Source organism: Ailuropoda melanoleuca, chromosome 5 (assembly GCF_002007445.2).
Source record: "Ailuropoda melanoleuca isolate Jingjing chromosome 5, ASM200744v2, whole genome shotgun sequence".
NCBI lineage: Eukaryota > Metazoa > Chordata > Mammalia > Carnivora > Ursidae > Ailuropoda > Ailuropoda melanoleuca.
In genome coordinates, this window is record NC_048222.1 from 55461490 (window position 1) to 55475278 (window position 13789).

General features: G+C 33.7%; 1 protein-coding gene across 4 annotated transcripts in view; it reads left to right on the forward strand.

The window, feature by feature from the left end:
• The window catches only part of TRPM7 (transient receptor potential cation channel subfamily M member 7), a 116526-nt gene that overhangs the window by 59022 nt on the left and 43715 nt on the right, over positions 1 to 13789 (forward strand). For all 4 annotated transcript variants that reach the window (XM_034660988.1, XM_011226462.3, XM_034660987.1 and 1 more), the window contains exons 13-20: positions 3120 to 3173; positions 6513 to 6653; positions 6955 to 7089; positions 7649 to 7929; positions 9336 to 9564; positions 10634 to 10789; positions 10867 to 11010; positions 12772 to 12900. In XM_034660988.1, the coding sequence (XP_034516879.1) occupies positions 3120 to 3173; positions 6513 to 6653; positions 6955 to 7089; positions 7649 to 7929; positions 9336 to 9564; positions 10634 to 10789; positions 10867 to 11010; positions 12772 to 12900 (1269 nt within the window). The remainder of the gene's footprint in view (positions 1 to 3119; positions 3174 to 6512; positions 6654 to 6954; positions 7090 to 7648; positions 7930 to 9335; positions 9565 to 10633; positions 10790 to 10866; positions 11011 to 12771; positions 12901 to 13789) is intronic.

Genomic DNA, 13789 nt, shown 5'->3' on the forward strand with positions numbered 1-13789 from the left:
AAAGCTGTCTGTTCATTCATCAATTTCTGCCTATTTATCTCCTCCTTTTCATTCCTAATGTCTTTGCACTTTGTCTTTATAGCAGTCATACTATTTCAGTAATCTAATCTCCTGTCCTTTCTTCAAATCAATTCTTTAAACTAATTATTATAATCCTGTATTTTACCATATATTTCCCCAGTTAGAAAATCTTTGATAGCTCACCAGTGTGAATAGAATAATACCCAAGCCCTTAGCTTGATTTCCAAAGTTCTACAGCTTTTGAAATTTTGTCCTAGATAACTCTATCACTTGGCCTTTTATTCCCACCCATACTTTCCCATACTGGATGTTTCAGTTATGTTGTCCACCTACTATTTCCCAAAAATAGAAACTTAAAAAAAAAAAGCATTTCTTGTTTTCTCAACTACTCTCCACTTACTGGAATTGTATTCATTGTTTAGAACATAGTTCTAATGCCATGCCCCTGCCTCCCTGAACCCATTGGCATAGTTAGGTGAGGACAGTTGTATCTTCCCCTGTGGATTGTAAATTTCTTTTGAGTAGGGATTATATCTTTATTTTCCCTCATTTTTTTTCTTTAATGGTATCTAGCACAGTTAGATTGAACTTTGTTGGTATTCTACTCTTTCTAACAAACAGATATAAAAATTAAAAGGATTATTCATTTTGAAGTATAAAGCAGATATAAAATAAAAAAAATAAAAACTGATCCCGTTAGCAAGGCAGGTAATTTTTTTAATTGTGTAACTCAGAGTTATTAAGATGATAGTTACTTTTCAGCATCAATTATTGATAAAAAAAAATTTAAGGATAAAAGATTATATAACGTAAAGTAGTGGTTTTCAAACTTGTTGTTATCAGAGTCCTATTACATAAAAAATTGTTGGGGACTTAAAAGAGCTGTTCTGAAGAGGGTTTATTTATGTCAATATTTACCACATTAGAATGTAAAATCAAGAAATTTAAAAAATACTAATTTTAAGTAGCAATAATAAATCCATTACATGTTAACACAAACATTTTTCAAGAAAAATAGATTAGTGAGAGTAAAATAGTTTTACTGTCTTACAAATCTCTTTACTTCATAGAAGGCAGCTTTTGAATTTAATCTTACAATATCACACAACAAGAAGCCTCTGGAAAACCCCACTGAACACAGAGAAATGAAAAAATGCAAATTATGTGGGGTTTTTTTTATTTTGGGGGGAGGGAGGGGCAAAGGGAGAGGGAGAGAGAATCTTAAGCAGGCTGAGCATGGAGCTTGACATGGGGCTCAATCTCATGACCGTGAAATCACGACCTGAGTGGAAACTAAGAGTTGGATGCTTAACCAACTGGGCCACCCAGGTCCCTAAGTGGAAATGACAACTTAACATGATTCTGAAAATACTTTTGATCTCATGGACCATCTGAAAGGGTCTTGGGGGCCTTCAGGGAAACTGGACCACACTTTGAAAACTGCTGTATTAAAATATATTTATTTTATACTAAGAAGTTATATTTAATATATAAACATTGATGGATTAAGATAAAATAGAATTCTAAACATTACATTTCTGTATGATTAGGGAAAATACAATAAAACTTGCCAATACCTAAAAAAATGAAATACTTCATATTTATTTTTTTTAATTAACATATGGAGAAGAATTGCCCAAGAGAACTCAGCTCCTGAGTGGATAGGTTAAATATTATAAAAAGAAAGAGCGAAGTAAGGCAAAATAGAGTTTATACCCAGTATAGGTATAGTCGTCTTTAGATGTTATGTAGAATTTTAAAGGTAGGGTGCCTGAGTGGCTCAGTCAGTTAAGCATCTGCCTTCAGCTCAGGGCATGATCCCAGAGTCCTGGGATCAGGCCCCGCATCGGACTCTCTGCTTAGTGGGGAATCTCCTTCTCTCTCTGCCTTTCACCCCACTCTCCTGCTCGCTCTCTCTCCTGCTCGCTCTCTCTCCAATAAATAAATAAAATCTTAAAAAAAAAAAAGAATTTTAAAGTCAATAAAATAATGTTTTCAAAGAAATAAGAGGTTTACCCATTTAGATTTGAAAATCTGAAAATCTATTACCAAGTGTATGTGATCAAAATGGAAAAGTAGATTGAATTGAATATTATAATAACCTTATAATAATTAATAATAACACAATGGTGGGGGGAAATCCCATTTGACATTTCTTTTAAACAATAGATTTAAAGTACTGAAAATAAGTCTTGATTTGTACTGCTTAGAATTCACTGCAGTAAGTTTCAGATGAATCAAAGCACTGTCTAGAAAGAATTACATTTTTGGCTCATTTACTTCAGTCTTGATGGGGGAGATACACAACTGAGTATTTTTTCAAAATACAGAATACCATCAAAGTAAGATTACTGTGAAAATGGAGCTTGTGCTTAGTCTACTCTAATAGCATACATAAATCGGAGTAAGATATTAAGATACTTATTTATGGACATAAGTATACCATTCTAACTTTCTTAAGTGGAAATTAAGATGGCATATATAAATGTTAAAAGTTTGTTATCCTAAATATTTAAAGTATTGATGCAACTTGATGGTTAGTGGCAGAAACAAGGTACGTTCTAACAAGAAGGGAGTCTACAGGGGCACCTGGGTGGCTCAGTCGGTTGAGCGTCTGCCTTTGGCTCAGATCATGATCCCGAAGTCCTGGGATCAAGTCCTGCATCAGGCTCCCTGCTCAGTGGAGGGTCTTCTTCCTTTCCTTCTGCCCTGCTCATGCTCGCACACACACTCACTCTCTCTCTCTCTCTCAAATAAATAAATTAAAAAAAAATTTTTTTAAAAGAGTACAGCTCCATTATCAGTGAAAGAAATGTAAATTAAAGATAGAATTCTAAAGCTCGCAAGCTATGTGTGATTTAAAATTTGTGTTTTTGCATAAGTAAAACAATCTAAATTATATATCTTATTGAAGGTAAATATGACAGTATGAAATGGTTTATCTTTTTCTTTGCTCCATTTTATGAACAGAACTCATTTAGCTGAAAAATGATATAATTTGAGCAAAAAGGTTCGTAAAGTCCTATAAGTAACAAAAGAAGTTGTTACATTATTTTAGAAGAAAAATAATAGTTTGCTTTGATTTTTTCTCCTTAAAGAAACAAGGTCCAACTAATCCAATGCTATTTCATCTTGTTCGGGATGTCAAACAGGTAAGAGTTTATTTTTGTTTTTGAAAATGCTATTTTAAAAATTGTTTACACTTCATCTGTTTCTAAAACACATTTAAATTCTTAAAAATAGCAATAAAACGACATTTTTTAGAGCAAGATAAAATAAGGGCTAAATTAAGACTGAGTTTTCTGAGTTTCTAGTCATCTGAGATCTAGTGTGATGAATTTCATAATGCTCATTGGTCCATAAAGAAAGATCATTGATAGACTGTATCTTCTTTCTCTGTGTTCCAAAGAAATTTGTTACCTCGACCTATAAAGGACATTGAGTTAAGACATTGAGGGAAACACTGGATGATGATTTTCATGGCAGATTTTGCCAGTAAACATGCTGAAATGCTGAAATCATGCATGAATGCTCTCTTAAAATCCAGTATTGATCATGACTGAATATACAACACTGTCATATGGTCTGAAGCCATTTTGTGGTGACCAAATTTGATGTACTAATATCCCCCTTCTCTTCTGTTGGAATTCTTTGTGAATTAACTAATATTCCCCTTCTCTTCTGTTGGGATTCTTTGCGAATTAATAGTCTTAAACATTTATTAAAAATTTTATAGTCATTTAAAATATTGGTATCTTACAGTTTTATTTTCCTAAGTGAAAAGATAATCGTTTAATTGAAATATTTTTTTAGCTTCTAAACCAAAATGCTTTTTTCTAGAATTCTTCATTCAAACTTTTACTTGCTATTAAATGTGAGTGTACTATTAAAAAACTGAAAAATTAAAATAGAAATGTTGGGGCGCCTGGGTGGCACAGCGGTTGGGCGTCTGCCTTCGGCTTAGGGCGTGATCCCGGCGTTATGGGATCGAATCCCACATCAGGCTCCTCTGCTATGAGCCTGCTTCTTCCTCTCCCACTCCCCCTGCTTGTGTACCCTCTCTCGCTGGCTGTCTCTATCTCTGTCAAATAAATAAATAAAATCTTTAAAAAAATAAAATAAAATAGAAATGTCATTTTGTTTTAATTTTTTGTTTTGTCACATATTTAATACTAAACTAACATCCCATAGGAAGATCATAGACTTTATTATATTTAAAAATATTTTTCTTTAATTCAGTTTTTTCCATGTGTTTTCATTTATAGCTTTATTAAAACGTTTCACATACCATAAAATTGATGCATTTAGAGTGTTTAGTTCAGTGGCTTTTAGTATATTCATAGTTGTGCAACTATCACTACAATCTAATTTTAGAGTAACCCTGTACTCATTAGCATTCACTCCCATTCCTGCTTTCTTCTCTACTTCCTGCCTCTCTCCTGCCCTAGGCAACTGTTAATCTACTTTCTATCTGTATGGATTTGCCTATTCTGGACATTTCACATTGATCTGTGGGTTTTTTGGTTGTTGTTAAATTAAGGCTTTTTTTTTTTTTCCTAGAAAGCTTGAGTGATGGGGGAGACCTTCAGTCCAGGGGTTTCTAAAACACATTTGCATTATGATTTACTTATGTGGGTTGGCAGAAGAAATTATAGTTTTTAATTCTAGAAACAAGAGATTTGTTATAAATTGACTGTCTTTACATTGGTAGCTATACTAAATAAGCCAAATTTTTTTATTTCTGTAAGTGAAAAATCCTAAAATAAAGGCGGTAATTGACTATTTTCTGATTCAGATTAGTAAGTTGAGCATTGTAAGTAGTATTTGTATAGTTTGAGAAATTGCGTATCATACTTTTTTTTAGGTATCTCTCATTATTTCCCAAGTATTTCCCATTAAAGTGGGATCATATATGGTATTTATCAAATTTAAAAAAGCTAAAAACATGCATGATAATCCTCATTCTTAAAGCATGTTTTGAGGTTGCTCAAGACAAAATAAAAAGAAAAAATCTTGCATTTAAGGTGCAAAAAAATATATTTTAAAGCTTTTATTTATTTGAGAGAGAGAGCATGAGCAGGGGAAGGGGTAGAGGGAGAGGGAGAAGCAGATTCCCCACTGAGCAGGGAGTTGGACATGGGACTCTATTCCAGGACCCTCAGGTCATGACCTGAGCCAAAGGCAGACACTTAACTGACTGAGCCACGCAGGCACTTGAAAATATTTTTGATTAATTTTTAAATCAGAGGTTTAAGGAATATAAGTATCTAGAAATTTAAAACTTCACAGATGAAACCAAATTATAAAAGGTGTAAATGTTTTTAAAAGTCCTGGGGTACCTAGGGGACCCTGGGTGGCTTGGTGAGTTAAGCATCCAACTCTTCATTTTGGCTCAGGTCATGAGCTCAGGGTCGTGAGATCCAGCCCCGCATCAGTCTCTGCACTCAGCGTGTGCAGAGCTGCTTTCTCTCCCTCTCCTCCTCCCCAGTGTGTGTGTGTGTGTGTGTGTGTGCTCTCTCTCTAAAATAAAATCTTTAAAAATGTTTTTTAAAGTACTTAGTTTATGAAATTGTAATTAGGGAAATGGAAAGAATGATGATGGTAGGAGGGCAGAATTGGTTGATATATGTAATTGTCTTACGATTAAACCCTTTTAAGATTATTTGGTGAGATTAACCAAATATTTGATTCTGAACAGGCAATCTTCCAAACTCACAAATGGCTCATATTCCAAAAAATTGTTGCCCTGGGAAAAATGAAGTCTTAGTGTTCTAAACAGTGTTATAAGTGGTAGTCTAAATCTTAGATGAGGCTATAAAAACCTGTGTAAACTATAGGGGCGCCTGGGTGGCACAGCGGTTAAGCCGTCCGCCTTCGGCTCAGGGCGTGATCCCGGCGTTGTGGGATCGAGCCCCACATCAGGCTCCTCCGCTATGAGCCTGCTTCTTCCTCTCCCACTCCCCCTGCTTGTGTTCCCTCTCTCGCTGGCTGTCTCTATCTCTGTCGAATAAATAAATAAAATCTTTAAAAAAAAAAAAAACCTGTGTAAACTATAATATAACCAATATAATTTTGGCTAAAAAATACTTATAAGTACTTATGGGCCTGTCTGGAAACATAATTAACATTTATAGCATTGTTTTTGCAGGGAAATGTAATTTATTATAATGTGCAATGGTGAAAATGGAGGACTTGGCCCTTAGAAGTTCCTTTGCCTCTATGTGTGAAGTATTAGGGCAGTAGAAAGATCAAATGATCTTATTGCCATAAGCCATACTTCTGTCCTGAGCACATCTTTGTGACTTCGAAATTTCAGAATCTCCTTTTCTTACTGAAGGAAATGAGGAACAACTTACTTCCTTCTCCTGTAAAGGTAGCCAGTGCCCTGTAACAAGTAAACATTCGTCATTTTGTAGAGTGCAGCATTTCTAGGCATGCATGGAAATATTGAGAAATATCCTGTCTATATAAAACCAATGATTTGTTTCCAGGGAAATCTTCCTCCAGGATATAAGATCACCCTAATCGACATAGGACTTGTTATTGAGTATCTTATGGGAGGAACCTATAGATGCACCTACACTCGGAAGCGTTTTCGATTAATATATAATAGTCTTGGTGGAAATAATCGGGTATGTAATATTTTGGGGGAAGTCTATATATGTACTTTGTATACTTTATAAGTTAAAAATTCATGAGAACTCATGCACTTTAAAAGTTTAAAATTACTTAATCTTAGAATGGCGAGAGTAGCATTGTCTTTAAAAATACATTTTCAACAATAAGACTACATAGAAATATTTTGTAATTGAAATCCAGAACAAATCATTTTTTGTGTGTACATATTTGTACATATGTATGAATGAATTCTTGAATTTTTATGACTTATCAGTGTATTTAAACCTGTAAAAACTAATAAGCTTTCATTTTCAGAGGTCTGGCCGAAATACGTCCAGCAGTACTCCTCAGTTGCGCAAGAGTCATGAATCTTTTGGGAATAGGGCAGATAAAAAGGAAAAAATGAGGCACAATCATTTCATTAAAACAGCACAGCCCTATCGACCAAAGGTATGTTCACATAAATTTTGCCTTTTCTGGATTTTGTTCTATCTAATTTACTAGTATTTATGAAACAACACTACTTGTTTTAGCAAGAATGAACTTTTATTTGTAGATACATCTTTGATTATTCATTTTCCCGTATACAAAAAGATATTTATTATGAGTTAACAATTCTATGTTTTTTATATTTAGCTATAATAAAAATTTTTTTAATGTTTTGATAAATGCTTAACTGCCTCCTTTTATTCCATTTTAACTTGATTAACAACATGCAAGGTAAGTGTTTTAGACATAATTTTCTTCCATTAAAATTATGTTTTATCAGATATTAGTTGAAATGTTTAGGCCCTTTCATTTTGGAAAACTTCATTACAATGATTCTTTTTTAGAAATACCATTTCTATAAAACCTGAGCTACAATATAAGTATATAAAATTCATAGCACTTTGATTTGTGCAGTTATATTAGGTTGAAGAATAGTGTAAAGGAGATTTTATAAAAATTCTCACATTAATGTCATATGGCCTTATTATAATGAATCTTAGACATTTGTTTTCCCTTGAAGATTGATACAGCTGTGGAAGAAGGAAAGAAGAAGAGAGCCAAAGATGAAATTGTAGATATTGATGATCCAGAAACCAAGCGCTTTCCTTATCCACTTAATGAACTATTAATTTGGGCTTGCCTTATGAAGAGACAGGTCATGGCCCGTTTTTTATGGCAGCATGGTGAAGAATCAATGGCTAAAGCATTAGTTGCCTGTAAGATCTATCGTTCAATGGCATATGAAGCAAAGCAGAGTGACCTTGTAGATGATACTTCAGAAGAATTGAAACAGTATTCTAAGTAAGTCATATTTAATCATTTCAAATTTAAGAAATACAAGATCATGTTTAAGTGGAGGTTATAGTATCATGCAATAAATGGGTATATTTATGTATAATTTTATTGGCAAAATTAAATTGTATTTATCATTTTTTTTACTGAGAGGGAGAGGAGAGGGGAGAGGGAGATAGAGAATCTTAAGCAGGCTCCTTGCTAGGGCATGGATTCAGAGGGCAAGTCTCGGGCTTGATCTTCCAACCCTGAGATCATGACCTGAACTGAAATCAGGAGTTGGAAGCTTAACTAACGGAGCCACCCAGGTACCCCCAAATATATTAGGTACTTCTTAAAATTCAGAAGGAAACTTTCTCGTTTATGCACATAAAAAGAGGTTATTGTTTACAACTCAAGAGTTAAAATATGTTGGCAAAAAGAAGAAATGCCAGAAGTTTAATATTTGCCAGTCAGTTTAATAATTGCACATACTAGCAATTAATTAGATTAGGAAAAGTTCCATTTGAAGTGGTAAAGAAAAGAAGAAAGTAAGGTTTTGAGCTGTGTTCTAAGGAAATGAATTAAATTCAACTGGAAGGGCATTTCAGAAGGTGGAGCTACATATATGGAAGAGTAAAACAGTTCACAGAAATTTACACTTAGAGTAATAATGAATATTAAGTTTTCTGGAAAGATAGTTTGTAGGAAACTTTGTGATAGAAAATAGGACTTACCTCTCCCAAAATGGGCTGTCTTTGGAAGAGAGTGTTATTACTGAAAATAACTCAAGCAGGGATCTTAACAATCACTTACTCTGGGTATCTAAGATTCAGATATTTTTCATGATTACGTTAGTTGCTATTCGCATTATTTCTACTGAGTACCAAACCGTTTTGATTTTTTTTTTTAATATTCTGTTTATTTATATGAGAGAGAGACAGAGATAGCAACAGAGATAGCGAGAGAGAACACAAGTGGAAAGGAGAGGGAGAATCAGGCGACAACGGGGCTCGATTCCAGGACCCTGGGATTATGACCCAAGCCTGAGGCAGATACTTAACCACCTGAGCCACCTGGGCGCCCCTATGTTTGAAATACTATATAGATAAGAGTTTTTGTACAGAGCAGCTAAACATTGTCAATTTGGGTTTCCTGTGAGACTGGAGTTTTATTTCCAAGACCAGTGGAAAATGCTTTGGAGTCACCTTTTCAGACATATTTTAATATTTGTGATATCTGCATAGTGATAGATATCTGGAAACAGCTACTATGATTCTAATGCCTTTTAATTCCCTGAGTATGTGTTAAAATATTAAATATAAATGTTATATTAAATATAAATATTAAATATAAAATGTTATGAAATTATATAAGAATAGTGTCTCAAACTGTAGTTTGGTAATATGAATGTTTTGGCTTTTATCTTTTGATAGTGATTTTGGTCAGCTAGCAGTTGAATTACTAGAACAGTCCTTCAGACAAGATGAAACCATGGCTATGAAATTGCTCACTTACGAACTGAAAAACTGGAGTAACTCCACCTGCCTCAAGTTAGCAGTTTCTTCAAGACTTAGACCTTTTGTAGCTCACACCTGTACACAAATGTTGTTATCTGATATGTGGATGGGAAGGCTGAATATGAGGAAAAATTCCTGGTACAAGGTATACCTTAGAAACCATTATACAAAGTATGGGATTAGATAAAAAGAACAGTGGAATTAGCCCAGTGGAATGCCTTGATTTATGAGGGTGGTGGGGGTGGCAGTATTGGCATTTTATCTCAAGTGGCATGAAATGGCCTCTTTTTTCCTTCTATTCTTCACTCTGAATCATTTTCAGGTATAGTATATGATTATCGCCCCTCTCTGAGCTAAAAGCATGAGGGCAACAAAGGGAATAATGGTGTTTACAGCCCTGAGCAGCCATGAAAAAAATTTCTTTATGAAAAGATGATTTCAAAATTCTAAAATTGAGAACCTCTCTCCTAACTTAATAATTTGTTACTTTTCTCTTAAATATATTTACATGAAATATATTAGATATACCTAGCTTTTATGGTTAAGAATTTGGATAAAATGTAGACTGGTACTTTTGGTTTCATCATAGCGAGAGATACTACTTTAAACTTTCCTTTTCATTGTCTTATATCTTAAATAAGGTACAGAGATGTAGAAGGCAGAAATCAGGCAAGTGGTTTAACCATTGTAAGTAGATAACAAATACTGATCATCTAATAAAAATAATGGTGAAAGATTAACCAATAGAAACCCTGATACGCAATTATAATTTCTTTGTGCTTTAGGATTATGCAGGTAATAACGTAAAATTTTACAAATAAACCTGTTTGTTTATAGAGGCACAAGCTGAGTAATCATGTTACGACACGGAACAGTTGCAAAGAGAGTTAGGATAAAATTATGCACATAACAACTTCATAAGGCTTGAATTTTATTTAAACAAAAATGTATTTTCTGAACAAACAAATATTAAATCTTTTTTGTATCCTCATATCATAGTACTCAAATGTTTTGTTACTCCTTAAAACAATTCAACCTGGGCCTCTTTAAATATAATATGCAAGTATAAAAACGAAGTTTTTGGTTTTTCCCCTATACTAACAGGGACAGATTGGCTAACTAATAATCAAGATATTTAATACCTTTTTAATTCTTTTTATTCTACAAGGTGATTAATTTTAAAATATAAACTTACGTGTTTCTAAAATTTTTAGGTCATACTAAGCATTTTAGTTCCACCTGCCATATTAATGCTAGAGTATAAGACAAAGGCTGAGATGTCTCATATTCCACAATCTCAAGACGCCCACCAAATGACAATGGAAGATAGCGAAAACAACTTTCAAAACATAGCAGAAGAGATTCCCATGGTAAGGAGGAAAAATATTTTTAAGTAAATATAAACTTTTTGTGAATAAATATATGATAAGTGTTATTTTTATTTTAGGAAGTGTTTAAAGAAGTAAGAATATTGGACAGTAATGAAGGAAAGAATGAAATGGAGATACAAATAAAATCAAAAAAGCTTCCCATTACAAGAAAGTTTTACGCCTTTTATCATGCACCAATTGTAAAATTCTGGTTTAATACGGTATGTTGTATGTTTTTTAAGTTGTACGAGCATGTTTTTAAAGGATAAGCTATAAGGTACCTTTGGTCTAAAGTCCATTATTTACCTTGATGCAACTTAGATCACTGACAAGCCATTTTCTACTTAAAAGAGTGTAAGTTTAACTTAGTTTTATTCTAGTTGCCATCATATAGAATGATAAAATTTTTGAAATGAACCTTTTTGCAGTGTCAGTTTGAAGGCAAAAAGTAATCTAGACCATTCATATAGTTTTGTTTATCAGTGGTATAATAGCTTATTTCCTTCATCATATTATGATACATGTTTTATTTTCTGACACATAATTGGCTTTTCTCTTGCTTTATGGAAGAACAGTTTTTTTCTCCCAGATCAAAGAGTATATATGTCCATGGGGGATGGACTCACCTCATAGAAACACATGAGATTAGCCCCAGCTTTTAACCATGGGTTGAATGAATGAGTTTTTATTCCTCTTCCCAGAAAAATTAAGTTATTTTTTATTGTTTTTTTTTGTTTTTCATTCCCATCACGTTTGCATTCATGTGAGTGGAATGAAAGTGGACAACCCTGGGACACCAGGGTGGGTCAGTCGGTTAAGCGTCTGCCTTCAGCTCACGTCATGATCTCAGGGTCCTAGGATCGGGTCCCATGTCAGGCTCCCTGCTCAGCGGGATGTCTGCTTCTCTCTCTCCCTCTGCCTCTCCCCTGGCTTGTGCGTGCTCTCTCTCTCTTTTCTGTCGCTCACTCTCTCAAATAAATAAGATCTTTAAAAAAAAAAAAAAAAGGACAACCCTAATGGCCAAATAGAAATTTCTCTTTTCTTTCCTTATTTATTGGAGTTTACTGCCCTGCCATAGCTTAAGTCAAGAATGTGGCTTGTTTTAACACTGGTAGAGGCAAGGAGAATGATGAGAGGATTCTTAGATACAGTTGTCCAAGGGTGAACAAGTCTGGGCTTTCATCTGAAACGAAATAACTCTTCAGATGTTATTATACATAGATCTTATATAATATAATCTTTTTTGTTGAGAGTATCAAAGGTGGTATGTTCCCTTACCTAATGATTTTCATATCTGTTTTCATTTCTTGGGATTCAACCTCAATAACTAGGAGTTAGGAAAATACCAGTTGTCTTTCCTGGGAATAGTATGTGGTTGGGGGAAGGAGGAAGCAGGTAGTATGTGTTTCTTGGTGATGTTGATGATGAATTTCTGTAGTATATTTAATACGATATGTTAGGTATAATGTAAGTTAAATGGAATTATGTGAACTATGGTGAGAACAAAAATCTTCTATTTTAAAATTCTTCCTATGGGAAGTACTAAAAAGTCATCAAAGTTCTAGAATACCATACTTATAGTCTCGGAACCATTTATGTTTTGGTTGATAAATGCAGTGTCTGCACTGAAGTTTTTTTTTTTTTAATATTTTATTTATTTAAGGGAGAGTGAGCGCACACAGGAGCAGGGGGAGGGGCAGAGGGAGAGGGAAGACTCCACGCTAAGCGTGGAGCTCAGTGTGGGGCTCAGTCTCATGACCCTGAGATCATGACCTGAGCCAGAACCAAGAACCAAGAGCTGAATGCTTAAACTGATTGAGCCACCCAGGCGCCCCTAAAACTGCTTTAGTGATTGAAGCTTGGAGATAGTTCACAGGGGTTCATTTAGTCTCTCTTCTGTGTGTTGGATTGAAAATTTTGATAGTAAAAAATTTTATCTTGTAATTAATATTAGTCATATTTTGTGTTTTCTTTTTCACTAGTTGGCATACTTAGGATTTCTGATGCTTTATACATTTGTGGTTCTTGTACAAATGGAACGATTGCCTTCAGTTCAAGAATGGATTGTTATTGCTTATATTTTTACCTATGCTATTGAGAAAGTCCGTGAGGTATGTGTGTAGTTTTTCCTACCAGTAACTTACTGTATATATGGAGGGTGTTTTGTTTGGTTTTCGATATGTATGTGGGTATGTGTATGTGTTATTCATAATCAGTAGGTAATAACATTATAGAAATGTAGAACATGTTTATTTTTGGTATTCTAAAAATTATGGCATAAGAATAGGATGTTAACTTTGTCATAATTACAAAGTTCATGATTTGTTTCAGAAACATAGCCTAGATCTGTTTTATGTTTTATTTCCTGAACGTTTATATTTATGCTCTTTGTCACTCTTCAAAAAGTATTAATTATACATATAGCCAGGCAGGTAGGTAAATTATAAATAGGTTTTTACTTTGCTGTTATATTGTACTTCCCACTGAAGTGTGCTGTATTGCCCATTGAATTGTCATTTAGATTTAGATTCCTGTGTCTATCACAGTTTTCAGTTTAAATTGTAAATTTTCTAACATCTTGATTTTGAAAAAGTCTTTTTTCCTTAAATGTTTATACTTTTTATTCAAACTATTAACTACATAAGTATAGTTTTATAACACACTGACTTAAATACGTCTGAATTATTTCATGTCTGCGCTTTAGATTTAGAGAATACATTATATTGCAAAAACAAATGAAAGCATTGTACTTCCCTTCCACTTAGGTGTCGTAGGAATTTATCTTCTTTAATAGTTTATTATGCATTTTTAATTCCTTTGAGTGCCATGGTTTATATGTTTATGAAATCTGTTGTTTTATCAACATGTTCAAAAAAATTAAATTGTTAAATGATAAAAAAAAAGTTGCAAATAATTTTTTAAATGCATATTCATAAAAGAGTTATACAGGTATTCATTAGATTGTAATAACTGGTTGCCTCTAGGGGGAATCAAAGTTAA